This window comes from Gouania willdenowi, chromosome 2 (genome assembly GCF_900634775.1).
Source record: "Gouania willdenowi chromosome 2, fGouWil2.1, whole genome shotgun sequence".
NCBI classification, from domain to species: Eukaryota; Metazoa; Chordata; class Actinopteri; order Blenniiformes; family Gobiesocidae; genus Gouania; species Gouania willdenowi.
Window position 1 is genome coordinate 8689400 of NC_041045.1, and position 19312 is coordinate 8708711.

General features: G+C 38.3%; 1 protein-coding gene across 6 annotated transcripts in view; it reads left to right on the forward strand.

Moving 5' to 3' along the window:
* Positions 1–19312, forward strand: part of LOC114475571 (receptor tyrosine-protein kinase erbB-4-like) — a 344779-nt gene that overhangs the window by 219925 nt on the left and 105542 nt on the right. For all 6 annotated transcript variants that reach the window (XM_028466507.1, XM_028466546.1, XM_028466518.1 and 3 more), the window contains 8 exons: positions 1409–1527; positions 4765–4900; positions 7291–7404; positions 9919–10045; positions 11363–11436; positions 13930–14020; positions 14452–14657; positions 16869–17001. In XM_028466507.1, coding sequence (XP_028322308.1) covers positions 1409–1527; positions 4765–4900; positions 7291–7404; positions 9919–10045; positions 11363–11436; positions 13930–14020; positions 14452–14657; positions 16869–17001 — 1000 coding nt within the window. The remainder of the gene's footprint in view (positions 1–1408; positions 1528–4764; positions 4901–7290; positions 7405–9918; positions 10046–11362; positions 11437–13929; positions 14021–14451; positions 14658–16868; positions 17002–19312) is intronic.

Here is a 19312-nt window from a genome sequence, read left to right on the forward strand (position 1 = left end):
ACCCATACACACAATCACACTAAATTCCACAGGCTACTTCCACAATAAAATCCGGAAAAGAGAAGTCAATGTTTGGTGAAAGTTGGCCTGGCAATGAGTGGAGCTAGGCTTTCTGGGAAGCAGCACAGTTGGACCAAATCTTTGGCCAATTGGTTTTCTTGGCTGAAAACGCCGACTGTGCAAAGAGTGATATGTTAAACCAGAGGATCAGTTGCTGTGGAAACTGATTTCAGACTTTTTAAACATCCTGCTCCCAAACTTAGTGTTGTGCCTGGGAGAGACATGACTGTGACATGACTCCATTTGTTCTAAGAACCCCAACAATGTAGTATTTGAGGTTTATTTTCCCAAACTCACCTGTTTTCTGAAAAGTCACTTTAATGACGCTTTTAAAAATGGGCTGTTTTGGGGCCTTCATGCATATTCATAAGTGGGCGTGTCTGTAGGCGCAGACTTCATGCCTTTGTTCTGAGAGGCAGATCAGTGATCACCATCACGATTTTCTGTTGCTATCCACACTCTTATTGTTGTTTTCAGCCAAAATACTGCATATTACAGTAAAACACATGAATATTTAAGTGACTATTGTGATTGTGAGTCAGACAAACACTGCTCCAAGTGTGTGTTTATCACAGCAGCAGCAGCAGGGGAGTCAGTCAGCTGTTTCAGATGTTTCAAACACTCACCAGAGCTGCTACGTCGCTTTCTTGTCATTCACACCTATTCTAACCACAGGAATAGTCCATTTAAGGTGATAACCATTTGTTAATTTGTCCAATTGCTGAATGGCATTGTGTCACAAAAGGCAATACGAGGCGGTATAACGGCTACTAAAAGTGGAACTGCTCCCTGGGCGCTACACTGTGGCTGCCCACAATTAGATGTCACATTTCGTGTATGTCGCTTTACTTATATGACAGTAAAGTATAATGTATATTCTATATTTTTTTATATTTTTGTTTTAGCTGTGAGGGAGTTTGAGAGGGAGGAGATCACATCCTTATATAGGCAAGGAATTGTCAGGAGGAGGAGGAGTTTCCGCGTTGTGACAACGCAAGAAAAATCCAACTCTCCCCTTTGGAACTGAATTTTTACAAAATGTGGAATAACAAGGGAGGGAGGAAACAGAACTTTTTCACCTTTGTCCCTCTGAATGAGAATAAAGGGATGCAAATCACTGTAGCAAAACCATTCGGAAGTGAATTATTCACAATACTGCCCCTTTAAATCAGTAAGTGATCAGACTTTTGCCAATGTAATCCTTAATGAATTCTACATGGAAATAGGTTTGTTTATCCACTGAAAGTAAGGTGGAAGCTGGGGTGTTGTTGCCTTGTCTCCTGACCTTGTTTGTGCTTGTGTCTGTGTGTCGCCTTTACATCTCAGTCTCTCTGCTTTTCCCACACAGTAACAAAAACGGTGTGCGCAGAGCAGTGTGACGGGCGATGCTTCGGGCCCTACGTCAGCGACTGCTGCCACCGCGAATGCGCCGGCGGCTGCTCGGGCCCCAAGGACACAGACTGCTTCGTACGTCTGATATCACTCACGCTGACTTCTTACCTGTCCTGTGCTTTCCCTTCTTTCTTTCTTCTTTAACTTTGTTGCTTCTGTGAGAACAGCAGCTGTCAACAAAACATGTGGTTCATACGTACACCAGGCAGCCATAACTTTAGAACCACTGAAGACTTTTGGTTTTTAATATACCAACATGTAAAAAGGACATTGAACGCACAACGTTGTAATTATGATGGTAAAAATCTGTTGTTATCGTAATGAAATTGTAATTGAGTTTTGATAGTTGACTTTCTAATTATAATTGCCATGAAAATTCTTTAAAAATGTTTTAATTTCACGCAAAACTGTGGAACCATGTTACAGTTCTATTTAGTTAACAATTATTAGAATGTTTCATATCAAGCTTTCCCACATTTTATTGTTTAAAAAAAAAAATCATTAAATCTAGGGGTATACAGGCACAAAAAAGGCTCAGACGCCCACACTAAAAACATTAAAACCTATATTTTCATTGATTATGAAACTTAACAAGGTAATCAATAGATAGGAAATAAATTAGATGATAGATGTATATTATTTAATGTATTTTACAGCTGATTTAGGACCTGTTAGCATAAGAGATGCTAATAGAATGCTAACACAACTTTTATTAGGTTATTTATTTCAGACTCAGTAATTGTGATCAATTGTAATTGAACTTTATTAATTGAGAACTTCATTGTAATTGACTTTCTGGGGATAAAAAAAAAACAAGTGTAACTTAATTTTAAGTGTAAAAAATGCTGGTCACCGTAATTATTTTTGAGTTGTATTTGAACATGGATAATTGAAAACGTAATTGTAACTGAAAAATGTAATTGACCCCAACCCCGACGCAAACTGTTGAAGATTGCGAAACATTGTATATATAATATCTTGTGTTGATGTAGATCTAAGGTCAGAATCAGAAATGTTTTTAATGGCCATGTACAGTTTTAAGGACAGTACAAGGAATTTGTCTTGGTGGAACCATAGGTGGAGTTTGAGATTGTTGCCGGGGGGGAGCAAAATATAAAATATATTTAAATATATAGACCGTCGAGAGTGTGTAACATATACAATAATGCAAAAATTATTAGTAACATAATTGATAATGTTGACTAAAAAAATTTGCATCAACGTGTCGTTTAATGCTGCAGTACCATACATGAACTGCTGGGTGCAGTGTCGCTTCACCATTTACATTGTGAAGAAGAATTGAGCAAAACAGAAGTCGTCGATGGTCACACGACTCGATCGTCAAAAAAAACTTGTATTTTTAAAAGTACAACAAGTTATTTCATATATATTTTGTACAGTCACTGTGTTTTATGGCACTACAAATATTTTTATATCATGTACATCAGACATAGGCAACTGGTGGCCCTGGGGCCACATGTGGCGCTCGATCTAATTTTATGCGGCCCCCAAAGTAAATGTACAAAATGACAGAAAAATACACCAAATAAATTAAAAAATACAAAGATTCCAGAAAAATACAGTAAAAGACGAGAGAAAAACACAGAAAATACTCACAGAAAATACACACAAAACTACAACAAAAATGAACAAAATGACAACAGTAATGACAACAGTAATACACAAAATGACTCCGAAAATATACGAAATTACAGAAAATGACAACAAAAGTACACACAAAGAAAGAAAACACAAAAAATTACAAAATGCCTCACAACGAGCAAGACAACAACAAACGTACACAGAATGACAGAAAAAAAAACAGTCACTATAAAAACTCTTTGTTTCATCCTGTATTAATGCTTAGATCGCTCATTATTGTAAATGCTAACATGAATGTTGATCATGTGACCCTCTGATCAAACAAACACATTTTTGTGGCCCCCGCTGTGAAAAAAGTTGCTGACCCCTGATATACATTATATTAAGATTTGTATTATTTCCAATGAATATGGGAAAACTGTAAAAAAAAAAAAAAGAATTCCCTCTGACCTCCCACAAACTCTGCGTATGGGTGTAACCACAAGGCAATGTCTTCATTTTCACCTCAATCTCATGTGTTTAAGTGGAAACAATAGCTCATATAGTAAATGTGATTGTCCGTTAGTCCCACTCTTTAGATCAGAGTTTTAGAAAAGCCTATACATTACATTAGACGTTGTATCAAACACACGTTGGGAGCCAATAGTAAAAGATGAGCAGTGATTTCCCTCCAGACAAAAGCAACACTTAGGAGTTCACAGCTTAAAAGAACAATGGGCGCCTCGGATTTCAAACTCTTCAAACATTTATTGTTCCAGGAGCTGCTGAGCTGAAAACAAAGACGGATAAACTTTGTTTGATTGATGCTTTATAGTTCCAGCCTCGCACAATACGTCTGCTGCATTCAGGGTTCACAACACTCCGCGGCACATTGTGATTGTGTGTACGCTACAAACCCTAACGTTACACAAACCTTTTCAATCTTTTTTGTTTTGTTTTTTTTTGGGGGGGGGTCTCTATGAGCTTTAAGTGTCCCAATGAATAGTAAATGCTTGGACGTTAGCGCAAAGTGAAAGCTTAAGCGCCGAAGGTATGTCCATATTTATATTCTAATGTGATTGTTTTATTGTTACAGCGTTTTTTGGTATTTCCACAAAGCTGCAGTGATTCCCCGACTCTTTCTTTTCTCCGCATCGCACACATCTGTCAATACACCACCTGTTCTTCATCCTCCCCACCTGAAAGTGATCCAATTTGTTTAGCGGCTGATAAATAGTTGATCATATTACAGGGTTTTAAGTCTGCTACAGCAGCGTTCCTTTTAGAGCAGATTGGTTATTCACTGCTCTCATCTCCTTTGAGTTTGTCCTTTTTGCAAAGGCATACACACACACACACACACACACACACACACACACACACACACACACATCGGGATGATATTGCTGGTGTAATTCACACAAAAGCTCATTCAGTCCAATTACTTTCATTTCAGTCTGTGGACGACATAACGTATAAGAGTTTAATGGGAAAACATTTCAACATTAACATCATCGCCGTGGATCAATGGCTCCAATTTTTCTCCCATTTGGCGTCCAAAGAGACAAGGGACAGCTGCACGACTGGCACACTGACGCGCCACATAAAAATGAAATGCTGCTGTAATACTCTCACTCAGTGACTTATACGAGGAAACCCCAGTGCCGCCTCCTCGTCCTCCTCACATCAGCCCACCACAGGTCGCTCACTGCACTTGTGTCCGATTCGCAGGCTTGCACCAACTTCAATGACAGCGGGGCGTGCGTGACCCAGTGCCCACAGCCGTTCGTCTACACCTCTTTCCAACTGGAGCACAACCCCAAAGCCAAGTACACCTATGGAGCCTTCTGCGTCAAGAAATGTCCCCGTAAGTAGTTCAAATCTCTGCTTAATCTGTAAATCCTCAAACGCCAGAGAGAGACAAAAATGTCACTCAATAAACTTTTTTTTTAATTCGCCTTTTGTTAACTAAGTAAGCCAATCATATCACGTCAAACAAGTATTTAACCTAAATGTTTAATAAAAGAATGATGAATCAGCGTTAAAGAAGCACAGACAATGTAACAGATGTCAAATCTGCCAGTTTCAGCACCAACGACAGCGCAAAATCACAGCTAATTTAGCCACAATTGATACTAAACTTTCAGAACACAAAAACCCACAAATATAGAAATATTTACACGTATAACACAAGACCATGACTCCTAATGAATCAGCAGCACAGCAGAAAATGAAAATAAAATACGTGTTTACCTTTTATTTATTAAAACAGCCATGGAGAACTTTGTATCCTAAAAACCTTTTAACATATTTCACATCCAAGGCCTGCCTTGTCTTTCATAAGCCAATGTTAGCTCATCTTGTTCTCCTTTATTAGCATTGTTGCTACTCGCTACACTAACTGCTGCTGCTCTTTTCCGCGATTTCCACAAAAACAAACTTGGACTTCTAAACCACAGGCTTAGCTTCACTTATTGGCTTAAAAAAGCTCTTTAAATTCAACTTTTAGCCATTTTCAACCGTCTTTCAAGCTGATAGAGAAACTATTTTTGCGCAAAATCATACTTTAGACGTAGTGTGGGGGCATGACCTGACTTTCACCTCTTCCTCACTCGTGCTCAGTTTTTACATTCAATTCTGTATGTTCAACGAAATTTCCAGTGATTTCAACTCAATAAAAGACAAATCGGTCCAAATTTAATACTTCAAAATGTAATCAAAACAGCAAAAAAGTCTTTTTTTTGTTTGATTGAGGTGCTGGTATCAATGAAATAAGTGCCGGTCAAAATGTGGGAGGTTCCGGATCCAAATTCAATTGTGGTTATAATTCAATTAACGCACGTAATAAAGATACATTGTGTTTATAGGAATGAGTCAACCTAAGGGGTATTTATCCTCATTTTGTTCTAAAGTCAAACCCCAGACTATGAATTGAAGTTGAGATGAATCACACAGACATAAATGAATTGTGTGTCTTCATTGGCTCAGAGATTTACCATCTGTCTTCGCCTGTGGCTGCTGAAAAGCTAATTTTAGTTTTTCCCTTTACGGAACCAGCGTCCAAAGAGCAACGCTAATTCAGTGATCATGCGTCAAATGCCAAGCATATTGCATGTTCGAGATCCACTGATTGTCAAATGAGCATACACTGGGCAGACTCTGGCACTGTTGTTAGTTACCAAGCACTAATTTGATTCATAGTCATTCCTGAATATCATCCCCAGAGAGCATTAGTGCTGATTGTTATTCAGATGGTTGGAAATGTAATCAATTTCTCCACATTAAAGCGGCAAAAAAAGCAGATTTTATGGTTTCATTGAATTAAATGCTGTGAAATCCGTGTACCCTTTGTTCTCTGGTTATTCTGTTTTAAAACCAAATCAAAAAAACATATAAAAAGTGTAGGTATTTTGAACCAGACAAGCAGCGTTTTTCTGTTTTAAAATCAAATCTTGCTCTGTTTGTGTCATATTTGGATTTTTAAAGGAAACTAGGACGAAAGCTTCATGTTTTAATCTCACCACACAGAGGGGACACACAGGAGGGCGGACTTCTACTACTGAAGAAGAAAAGGACCAACTCATGAGTCACATTACTGATGAACTGGTGAATTGAAACATTATTAATGCATAAATAAATCCAAATTAAAAATGGATGTTACGAAAAGCACACACAATTTGTGCTAAAGGAACCATAGGTGGTGTTATGAATATCCTGGTGATCAACGTCCGTGTGTGTTGACGGCTGCCGTTAGTGGCTAGCGGTATTATAACATGCAAAAATATATATTTTTACTGCCCTCAAAAAAGCTGTAATTGTTTTTGCAAAAGTGTCAAATTGTAGAAATTCCAACATCTATTGTTCCTCACACCAGCCTCACAGTCGATAGTCAGTCACCAGTTTATCTGGATACTATTTGAACTGTAATGAAAACATCGTAAACAGTCCTATTATGTGTGTGTGTGTGTGTGTGGACCTGGTCCAGGACCTGGAGAAGGAAACCAGGTGCAGCAGACTTCAGTTCTCACTGTAATTACCCCGTAAATATCTCACAAACATAAAAAAAAGACAGAAAAACGCTGCTAATCTGGTTTTTGATTTTTCTGTATTTCCGTTTAGGTTTTAAGTCAGTAAAACAAAATAACCACACTGTTTTTGTTATTTTGATTTGGTTTTAAAACTGAATAACCAAAGAACAAAGGTTACACAAATTCTGTGACTTTAACAGCGCTAACTTTTGCTTCATGTTTTTCGCAGACAACTTTGTGGTGGACCACAGCTCCTGTGTCAGAGCGTGTCCCAGCAACAAGATGGAAGTGGAGGAGAACCGGATCAAAATGTGCATTCCATGTACCGACATCTGTCCCAAAGGTGCAGCATGTTTCAAAGAGTCGTGTTGGGTGGAGTTATCTTCTCATAAACCAAACCTCATTTTTTTTTTTTTTTTTTTTTTTTTTGTCTGATGGGACTCAGAGCAGGAGGCGTTTCAGTAACTCCTCTCTGCAGAGCAGCTTTGATGAAACTGTGTGACGATGCATTTTATTGCTTACTGGGCCACAGAGTGACTGCATCACACAGATAGGGCAAGATCTATAGATATAAAGCATATAGGAGACATTATGGACAGAAAAGCATTAACCCGTTAACTCCTACAGGCAATTTGTTCAACCTCTTTTTAAAGGTGCTGAAGATAAATAAATGATTTGCTTGAAAAAAAGATGTAAAAGGTTGAAATTACTGCTCAGAAGTCTGTTTTTGGCTCCATTACTTCACACATTGCATTGTGGGATGTGGTGTCGCCAGAGGTGGCAAAAGTACGAGTCGTCAGTACTTCAGTAAAAGTATAGATACTTGAATAAAAAAATGACTCGAGTAAAAAGTGTTGAAGTTGCTCCCTTAGTTGAGTAAAAGTAAAAAAAGCACCTGCTATTAAATGTATTTAAGTAAAAAAGTAAAACAAATGTCCCGTCAATAATAAGACTAAGCAAGTGATAATTTAGCACTCATAATGAATAAAATTTGTAAATAAAACGAATCAATAAAAAAAAAAAGTGCAAATGCTCAATAAAACCCATGCAGAGCAGCTTTCAGTTTAACATTTTGGAAAAACTTGAAAATATTAACTAATGAACCAAGAGACCTGCCTAACGGGAAAAAAAGCTCAAACTTAATGTTTCGTCTTTTTATATAAAAGTAAATGCAACAAGCTCATTTTTTAAATGTAAGGAGTAGAAACTACAGATATTTGTTTAAAAAAGTAAGGAGTAAAAGTAAAAAATACTCAAGTAAAGTACAGATACCAGCAAAACTATTTAAGTACAGTCAACACATTCTCACTCCCAACTCGCCACATATTGACATCCTTGGTGTCACATAGTGACGCCAAGGGTCGGCCCTTGCCTTTGTTCAAGATAGATTGTGGCTTTACAATTGTTATTACATTTCTAGTGAGAAATGTACCCATAACTTATGGTTAGGGTTAGGGGTAGAAGTCTTATTTTGAAAAGTTGCGGTGAAAAGCAGCTAACAAACCTTCAGCGTTGAAAATGAACGCCAAGAGGGTACCCCGTGCGTCAAATACTTACGTTAAAGGGTCGTTCCGGAACGTCTGTGTGACGAGTTGGGAGTGAGACTGGGTTGGTACAGTAACAAAGTATTTGTACTTCGTTACTTGTCAGACGAATGCATAGAAGTGTTTTGACTTCATTCTGATATCACAGGGAATATTGGGAACAAAGTAGAATAAAAATGGTGTCAAGCTAATCCCTGCACTCCTTGTCTGGCGAAGAATGACGGAAAAACACCTCTTTGCATTCGTCGACGGGATTCCACATCCCACAATGCAATGCACGAAAATGTCAACAAACGGAGTGCTCTCGAGCTGCAATTTCAACCTTTTACATAGAGAAGAATATATTTATCGAGGTAGTCCTGGAAACGGTTACGTTTGAGGATAATAGGAGGGTTAAGGGACTTTAATGTACCACTGTTCAAACTGGAAACTTAAGAGGAGAAAACCAAAGAACCCACTGAAAGTCTCACAAACACAGGGAGAACATGCAACAAGCTTTTGGTTTGTGTTGCATTTTGTGGCTTCAAACCACACTATGGGTTTTGCATTTCATCACTCCTGGGAATTCACAAGTCAAGCACAGCATAAGCAAAGGTCACAAGACTCCTCCCACTAGAGTTTACTTGTTAATTAACATGAAACGCTCTCATTATGAAAAACCACTCTCACCTGTTCAGTAATTACGAGTCATTTAGTGACAGGAGCATCAGCTAAATGGCTGAAGTGTCTAATGTGATATTCCACAGCATTACTTCAGTTCAATAGCACGGATTAGCCCCTTCATCATATTCCCTCCTCGGAGGAAACTCATCTGGCCCGTCTCCTCCACCACCAGCCAATTGTGTTTCCCCCCCAGGCTCCAAGTATGTGTTGTGGTATCCATTGATTGGTTAATCCCCTGATTACATCGCCACAAAGCAGGGGGTGGGTTAATGAGGGATAGCCCAAGGAACTGTGGGAAATGATAACAAATTAACATTTCAGATATGGAATTGGCCGGTATAAATCACTATCAAAAACTGGTTACACCACTTAATGCCAACCGTATACATCATTTCCCCCGCCTCTGTGTGAAATGCTTGGCTCGCAGTAGGCTGCCGGTGTAATTAATGCAGCTTTAATGAATTCATTATGGAGAGGAATTGGCTGCGGATGGACCCATACTTTCATCAAATGAAACCCGGGGCATGGAGAGAGGCCACGACCCGAGAACACAACTTAGTTCCATCAGAGTCTAAACAGACAAATTAGATCCCATCTTGATTTATTTAGTTGAACTTTAATGTAACTAAAAAATGTGTTTGTTTTGTCAGTGTGTGACGGCATCGGGACAGGCAGTCTACAAGCAGCCCAAACCGTAGACGCCAGCAACATTGACAGATTCGTCAACTGCACCAAGATCAACGGCAACCTGATCTTCCTCATCACTGGAATTAAAGGGTAGGAGGTCCTTCTTTTATTTTGAAAGCGATGACACTGTCATAACTCTGGTACGGTGGAACGTTTTGGGACGTCCTCACGTCTCAGGAAAACCTCTGTCAAATAAAATGACATGACTCCAGGCTTCAAAATAAAAGTCGTCAGACTCGATGTAAAACGCGACGTGACGTTGTATTTTGAAGAAACCAGAAATACACATGACATCATCAATATGTGCTGCTTCTGATACGGGATTACGTTAAAAGCTGTTATTTTTAAAGGTTAAGATACATTGTTTTAATTAACTATGTATTTATTAATTAAACAATACGTTGAGATACGTCAGTAGAGCGATGCTGGATCACTGTATATTATTTACTATTCACTGTTACTGCCATAATATCACATACTACACAGAAGTTTGGGGAAATTATTACAAAACAAATTTACAATCAATAGTAAAACTTCAAAAGAGCTATATACATAACGCCAGATATTTAGATCATAAAAAGTCATTGTTCCATAAGTCAAAGTTCCTTAAATCTGCAGAATTAGTTGTTTTTTCGAACTCTTCAAGATGTATTTAAGGCAAAGAATAAATGAGAGAAATAGAATAAATTAACAAGGAAAAGCTTTTATATATCCCTGTGTGGAATATGATAGTGTAACAGTTTACTAATAGAAATTAAAAAGTGTACAAATATTAAGAAATTTTGAAAGTGTATATGTTTTTTTTTTTGGCATACGTACCATAATTGAAATTATATGAAGATATGAAAAAATTAATTATTTGTAACTGTAATGTAGGAAAAGGAGTGGGACTAATACGTCTATACTTCCACCCACTCCCTTTTTGAACACAAAGTATGTGTATGCAGTGATATATGTAATTGTTGTTGTTTTGTGTTTGTTGTTTGTTTTTCTTTTCTGGAGGGAAGATATCTGCGTCAAATCTTTTGTAAGTCTATTGTAATATTGTTTTTCGTAGTATTGCATTTGTTTGAAATAAAATTGTATTTCATATATCTTAACTTTTATAAGAAGAAAGGAAAGAACAGCTTTTCAATTGACTTCATGTGTACTTCCGGTTCCTTCAAAATAAGACGCCATGTCGTGTTTTACGGACTGAGGCCGTTGAGTCTGACGGTTTGCTGAGCCATGAGTCGGTTTGGTCTGATAAATGACATTTTTATGTGGTTTCATTCAGTATAGAGATTTAGGTTAAATATTTCTGTCTCTGTGAATCCTTTGAGTTTACAGAATGTGCATTTTAGAACTGGTTCATGTAAAGGTCTGCATATATGTCACTGTGCCCCCACCCCTCCCCCCCACCTGCAGGGACATGTACCACGGTATCGGACCGCTGGACCCTGAGCGTCTCAACGTGTTCCGCACTGTGAAGGAGATCACAGGTGAGACTGGTTCACCCTGGAATTAGATATTAGATATAAAACGCCTGGCTGCGTTTGCCTATAGCAGAGGTAGGCAATTTTTATCACAGCGGGGGCCACAAAAATGTGTTTGTTTGATCAGAGGGTCACATGATCAACATTCATGTCAGCATTTAGAATAATGAGCATTAATACAGGAAAGAACAAAGAGTTTTTATAGTAATTTTGTGTGTTTTTCTCTCATTCTGTGTATGTTTGTTTGTTGTTTTGCTCGTTATGAAGCATTTCGTGCATTTCTGTAGTCCTTTAGTGTATTTTTTTGAAAATACATGTTTTTTGGAGTCATATTGTGTATTTGTGCTGTCATTTTGTGTTTTTTAGATTAAATTTTATGGGTATTCTGTCGTCTTTTTGCTTGTTTGTGAGTACTGTGGGTTTGCAGCTGTAATTTTATACATTTTCTGAGTAATTTTGAATATTACTGTTGTCATTTTGTAGTTTTATGTGTTTTTGGATTATTTTCTGTGATTTTCTGTTATCTTGTACTGTATTTTTCCTGTAAAACATGTTTTTTGGAGTCATATTGTGTATTTGTGTTGTTGTTTTGCTTGTTTGTTAGTACTGTGGGTTTGCAGAGTAATTTTTTGTGTTTTTCTTGTCTTTTTGTGTATTTTGTAATTTTATATATTTTCTGGATATTTTTGTGTATTACTGTTGTCGTTTTGTTCATTTTTGTTGTAGGTTTGTGTCTTTTTGGAGTGTTTTCTGTATTTTCCTGCAATGTTGGAATTCTTGTTTTTTTAAATGTATTCTTGCTTTTGTTTTGTGTATTTTTAAGTTTGTACCTTTACTTTGGTGGCCACCAGTTGCCTATGTCTGGCCTATTGTGTCTCCAGTGTATGCATTCTTTTATGTGTACTTCATTAGCTGGTAAGCTCCGTAAGGGACGAGCAGCACTGCGACTTGCCGTTGGCCTGAACAGCTAATGGAGTGAAACTGCATTTTAATAATGAAACCCTAAGCACTAAGAAAGAGCAATGCCTCTTTTTTCCTGCCTTTTCCAGTTTTAATGCCATTCCTAAATATGCTACTTTTATATAATCAGTTACTAAAAGATAGTGCAATTGTACAAACACGTGGAATAATAAATCCCGGCCTTTTAGTCAGTTCTTTGTGCACATGTTCCAGTAAATAATGGGTTTCTGCTTGAAATCAAGAGGTCAAGCAGTTCAAGCATGTATTTAGATCTCCACAGTGGGAACAAAAAGCCCTAATTCCTTTGCTAATGATTCTTTTGAGTCATAATCACCTACGCTGGAGAATGTATTCCTTCTTTTCTTCTGCCAACCTTTCACCTCACTGAAAAACAGACGTGTGCAGCAGTAAGTAGTGCATTATTTAAAGACAGCTTCTCCGTACTCTCGACAACTAATATTTTAAAGCACAATTACACAACTGAATGGAAATCCTGGACTTGGACTTGCATGCTTTGTTGGTTAATGGAGCACAATGTTACTTTTGTCCATTCATCCAGTTTCTGTTGCAGCTTCTTCATAAACTGAGTGTCGCATGGCTCTGCTAATGAGTATCTTCAGCAGCCCCCAAAACAAATCCCCCCAAAAAAGTATGATTTAAGAAGTTGGAATGAATATAAAACCATGCACACACAAAATAACTCCCAAAACAGACAAAACCGTTCCAAAAACACACAAAATAACTCCCAACACACACAAAACTGTTCCAAAAACACACAAAATAACTCCCAAAACACACAAAACTGTTCCAAAAACACAAAATAACTCCCAAAACAGACAAAACTGTTCCAAAAACACACAAAATAACTCCCAAAACACACAAAACTGTTCCAAAAACACACAAAATAACTCCCAAAACACACAAAACTGTTCCAAAAACACAAAATAACTCCCAAAACAGACAAAACTGTTCCAAAAACATACAAAAAACTAGAAAATGCACTAATGTCAACAAAAAATTATGAGTAACAGCTGAAACGCACAAAACGGTTCCAAAAATGCACAGAACGACAGAAAAAATTTAATAAAAACACAAATAGAAAATGCACTAAGGTAAAAACAGGCATGGTAAAAACTGAAATACACAAAAAAGACAAATACACCAAAAATTACTGAAAAGTTCACATAAAACTCTGTTCTTTTCTGTAATAATGCTCAGACTAGTCTTTAGTCTAAACACCTCACATGAATTTTGATAATGTGATCCTCAAATCAGACGATCAAATTTTTGTGGCCTCCACTGCAATAAAATTAGCCCATTTCTCCTTGCTTTTTAACCATTTAAACCATACACCTTAACGTCACAATACAATATATGATATGATGCATTGTTTCAAATGTGTTTATTTATAATTATTGTGCATTTACAGGTAGAAAATGTACTTGTGAATGTCTGTGCAAAAAGTAAAACAACTCTAAAGTATATTTCATGAGGTCATATGATTACATCATATTTGATACATCTGATTTCTGTTCGTAGGTTACCTGAACATCCAGTCCTGGCCTGAGAACATGACTGATCTGAGTGTTTTCTCCAGCTTATCAACCATCGGTGGCAGAACTCTGTACAGGTATGTGTGGTCATTATAGGTCCAGTTACGCATCAGCATTTTATTCAAATTCAAATTACTTTGTTTGACTTTAGAAAAGTGGTGGTAAAAGTAAATAAACAAAAAAAAAAAACATTCCGTAAATCACCACGTATTCCAGAAGGATTTGTTGGCCTTTTTTAGCTTTTTATCAATGTCTCTCTGACTTTGTGTCCACGACTTTGTCCCCTTCGTCTGTCTGGGTTTTTATTTTTTCTTCCTCTCCTTAATCCTATTTGTCTAAAACAGGCTGTTCAGACATTTCCACCTTAATATCTTTTAATATCCTTCTAATGTCTCACAGTTTTTAAACCCTCCACTTAACTCTGAGTTTCTTCTTTCTCTGAATTCACTTATTTCTTATTTTATTCCCTCTCTGTAATGTCTCCTCTCTCTTTCTTCCTCTTTTTCAGCGGAGGTGGCATTTCCCTTTTGATCCTGAAGCAGCGTTGGATCTCCTCCCTGCAGTTCCAGTCGCTGGATGAGATCAGTGCCGGGAACGTCTACGTTCTGAACAACAGCCGCCTGTGCTTTTACAACACGGTCAATTGGACGTCGCTGTTCAGAACCAACAACCAAAAAGCCTTCATCCGTAACAACCGCGATCAGAATGAATGCAGTAAGTAGATCACGTGGTGGTGGGAACCGCCGTGATTTTATTTATTTTATTTATTTTATTTATTTTATTTATTTTATTTATTTTATTTATTTTATTTTTCATTTTATTTATTTTATTTATTTTATATTTTTGATAATAATTTTTTCAATATTTTTAATAATAATCATTTATTATTATCATCACTAATATTTCTCTTATTGTTATAATTATTATTGCATCACAAACCTGCTTCAGGATCTGATCACTAGATAATGAGCGTTTGATATTCATTTATATCCTAAGAAGATGTTTTTGTTTTATTTTTTGTTCTGGTAAAGTGGGTGAAAAGCTCAATGATAATACACACAAAATGAAAGAAAAATATCCAAAATGTTTCCCAAAGTTAACAAAAAGACTCCAAATATACAAGAAATGACAACAGAAATGCACAAAATGACAAATATTATGTTTGTTCCGGTATTACTGCTCAGATTAGTCATTAATCTAAATGCTAACATGAATGTTTATAAAGTGGCCCTCGGTTCAGACTCAGAAAATCACATATTTGTGTCCCCTGCTGTGATAACAGTGGCCGTTCTCTGGTCTAAATTGTTGAAACGGAAACTTTATACTCCCAAAGTTGGAGTTTAAATCAAACATATTTCATGAACTCAAGCACTGATGGGTCAATAGACAATTAGCATGGTCAGAGCCCACTTCCTTTAGCCTTGCTGCCGTCTGCCTGCGCTTGATATCATTGGACGGTTAATGAGTGTGTTGTGTGAGTCTTTGTGATCGATCGGTGGGACCTTACACAGGCATCTTCATTAGGCTCTATTCTACCCTCGATCTGCCAGCGACTGCATCAGGCACCGCTCCACTCTGGAGGGAGGAGAGGGCCACATAGATGGAGTGATGAATACTAATCAGAGCTAACACAGCTGGCTGTCCCTCAGCGACACCAGCACATCATCACCCACATCAGTCGGGACGCTTTGTCAGCAGAAAACACACAATTATCTCACACACACACACACACAACGTTAAAAAATTCACTTTATAATGATTTTGCTACAGTGATAGACATTCATTTAGCCTCATTTAGAGGGACAACGTTGAAAAAGTTCTGTTTCTTCCCTCCCTTGTTATTCCACATTTTGTAAAAAGCCAACTCCAAACGGGCCAGTTGGATTTTTTTCTCGCACATAAAGCATCAACAAAGACACACTAAATGAGAGAAAAATACACAAGATCACTACAAAATACACAAAAATAACAGAGAAACACACAAAGTAAGGGACAATTATACTGAATGATAAAAATAACAGACAAACAACAACAAAATAACACAAAAAAAACACAAATGGGGTATGCTACAAAGTTAGATAATTATATCCTGGATTCATCTCCGTTAGCAGGCTTCAACTAGCCAAACATTGCCTGTCAGAGGGAAGCTGTCCTACGAAGGTTGATAACAACATGCTAATTTTAGCCAAGTGTTTTCAGCCTCAATACGTGCGCGTAAAAGGGGTGGAGATTGCAGCGTCTGACCAATCAAAATTGCCGACTCTGTGAATGCGTAAAAGCGTGAGATTATTTATTACATTAATCCATTGGATGATAAACGGACAGCGCTCTAATCAGTTAAACTTTATTACAGCACACACATTTTGCTATTCTAGTAGACCTATTTATCACACACACACTGGGATGAGAGCACATTGTTTCACTGTAGTAATAATTTTTCTTTCCTAAACGCGGCTGTCAGATCTGCACCAACCAGGATATTCTAACAATGGGTGGGCAGGTCGTTTTCTAAGAGAACTGATTGGTCAGGAGGCGGGGCTTTAGTACTCACTAAGATCGTAGCCAGAACATAATCTGGTGCTGACCAGGTTAGTCGTTCAGCCTAAGTTACCATGGTGCCGTGGAGCACCGGACAACGTTGGCGCGCTTAGGACAGCAGACACTGATTAAATCCTGGAAGTTAGCGCGATAAGAGGTAATCTAGCGTCGTAGCATACCCCCAAAATGATGATAGAAATTATCTTGTTTAGAACATGAACTGAAAATTCAGGAGTCAGTCTTGGTCCCACATCAGGTGGGAGATGACCGTAATTCAAAGGGGGGACTTGGATTCAAACGTTAAAGAAAGGGGGAGCTTGAGCCAAAAAAAAGTTTGAGCACCACTGATTTACAGTATGTACACGTTTGCCTCTGTTTTCATTACAGCGCTGCAGAGAATGGTGTGTGACCGCATGTGTTCCGATGATGGATGCTGGGGCCCGGGGCCAGACCAGTGTCTGTCCTGCCGGTTCTTCAGACGAGGGCGCACCTGTGTGGAGTCGTGCAACCTTTTTGATGGGTGAGTATTTACCAAATGAATACAAAATTAATCAGTGTTGTGCTTCTCGTGATCTGAGAACGGTGACAATGTTGGATGTAACAATAATTTAAATGGCTTTGAATGAATGAATGAATAAATGAAGGGTAATCTTAGGCTCATGGGTACAGGGGTGTAATTGCTGATTGGCTTGAATGCAAAGAGGAAAATGAAAAAGAAGGAATGCCCCTTTTACCAGTCAAAGGGACGTTTGGCTGCACAGCTCCATCCATTGTCTGAAATCAATTTGAATACATTGTCCAAGTGCAGCATTTCATTGCGAATTGCCCATTCAGGCTTTCAGACGTGGGTATTTATTGCCGTGAGCTGGAAATGACACACATTTGCGACAAAGAGCCTCTGAGTGTCCTAAACCACCCACTGAGGCTGTGTTTTCAGAGGGATCATTGCAATAAGGTCATTGTTCTGTGTTGCCAAGAGGCACATCAAAAGGATTGCTGCTAACTCACCTGGGAAGAAATGTTCCTTTGTAGATGCAGCTTCCGGCCCTTCCTTTTGTGTTTTTTTTTTTTTTGTTTTTTTTTCTTTTGTTGCTTCTATTTGAATGAATGAGTAGATGTGGTGAATCACAGCACTTGAAAGCATTCATCTAAAATAAAAGCGTACCAGCAGCGTCTGCCACAACATAAATATGACTTTTCTTGCATCCGTTGACGTCGAACGCGTGTTTCCCCAAGAGAGTGGGGGGGGGAGAGGAGCGAGTACACGTACACGTGCAAGATTCTGCAGCGCGGTGAGAGCTAGCAACCTTCGGTCATGTTGACTTATTGCTGGTATTTTCCGCCGCCATTTGTGGGAGGGAGGCTTTGAAGTTTGCTGGGAAAAACAGCTCATAGCGAGCGCTTTGAAGAAGGCGAGGGAGCGGCGGCGCGTGGCAGCGAGCTGGCTGAGACGCTCTCACTTCCTCCACTGTAAATACAGTCAGTCGCTGGCGTTGAAAACCCACAGGTCCGCCTCTCTCCCAGTACCCTGGAACCATTACACTCATGTCTGGAGGGATTACATGGGGTCACAGACCTTTATAAACCTTGCTTGGATAAAGACTCGGATCGGGAACTCTTCAGTAACCTTTAGCCACTGCTCACGTTCTTGTTTTGTTGCCATTTCTTACCCTAAAATCACAGCCAATAGACTGTATTGAATTCCAAAAATGAAGAAAAGATAAATAAACAGGCTGCCAGTAATCCTCTTAAAAAGAAAAACTGTAATTGGAAGGAAAAAACCTTGCAATCTGCAGCTGCCTTGCCTCTGTTTAGGATTAATCTGCTCCTTTGACCCCTGATAATAAACCTGGAAAACAGAAAAGAGGAAATCAATCCTATTTATCTTGCCCCTAGTCCATGTGCTGCCTTGGGAGGTCTAATCAACAACTCTGGGTTTTTTATCCTCCCCAAAATCTGATATATTTGCTCTCTAAGAACATATTTAGTCCATCACAGATTGTCTTTATACACTACCATGGCAATGTGCAAATATTTCCTAAACTTTTTGTTTGGAGGTTTTTTAAAAAGTACAATACAAGATCTCAGCAATAAGTGACAGATACTCTCAGGGGTGGATTCACTAAAGGTTTAGGGGTATTAAAACCTGTGCAAACATCACTCCGCGCACTAGTCCATTTAGCGCGTTTCCCTCTAATGAATATGTACAGTAGGCGGATCTCACAAGGGGAGCAAAAATGGGAGGAAGACATGCAAATACTGTAAATGAATGCAGGGGAAGCAATGTAATTAATCAAAGCTGGAATTGAACTGCCTCTGTTTTTACGTACAAATATAGCACGGCCCACAACCAGGTGGTAACTGTCAAAACTTTTTGCGCAGTGAAATATAGGGGTGGTCTTCACCACTTCTGCATGTGCACTAATCATTGCTGCAATCTTAGTGAATTCCTCGCAGCTGGTGAGGAAAATGCATCACCTGAGGATTTAGGGACACAACTGGTTTATCATCCTTTATTTCAGATCTTAGTGAATCCGCCCCACAGTCCCTGCAGGATCTTCACCTAATTGTCCTTGATTTTTGTGACCATTTTTTTTTTACTGAATTTGGGGAAGTTTGTTAAAGATTTTGAGAAAAATTCCAGTATTTTGAAAAATTTGAAAGTTAATTAACAATTTGCGATTAAATGTGACATGAACTTTGGAAAACTGTGAACCTTGCAAATATTATAGAGATTGATTGAATTTGTGTCTTCAAATGGACTGAGATACCTACAATTGAATTAATTGGTAATTTACACGTCAATTACTTTTCCCTACGGGGATGCTTGG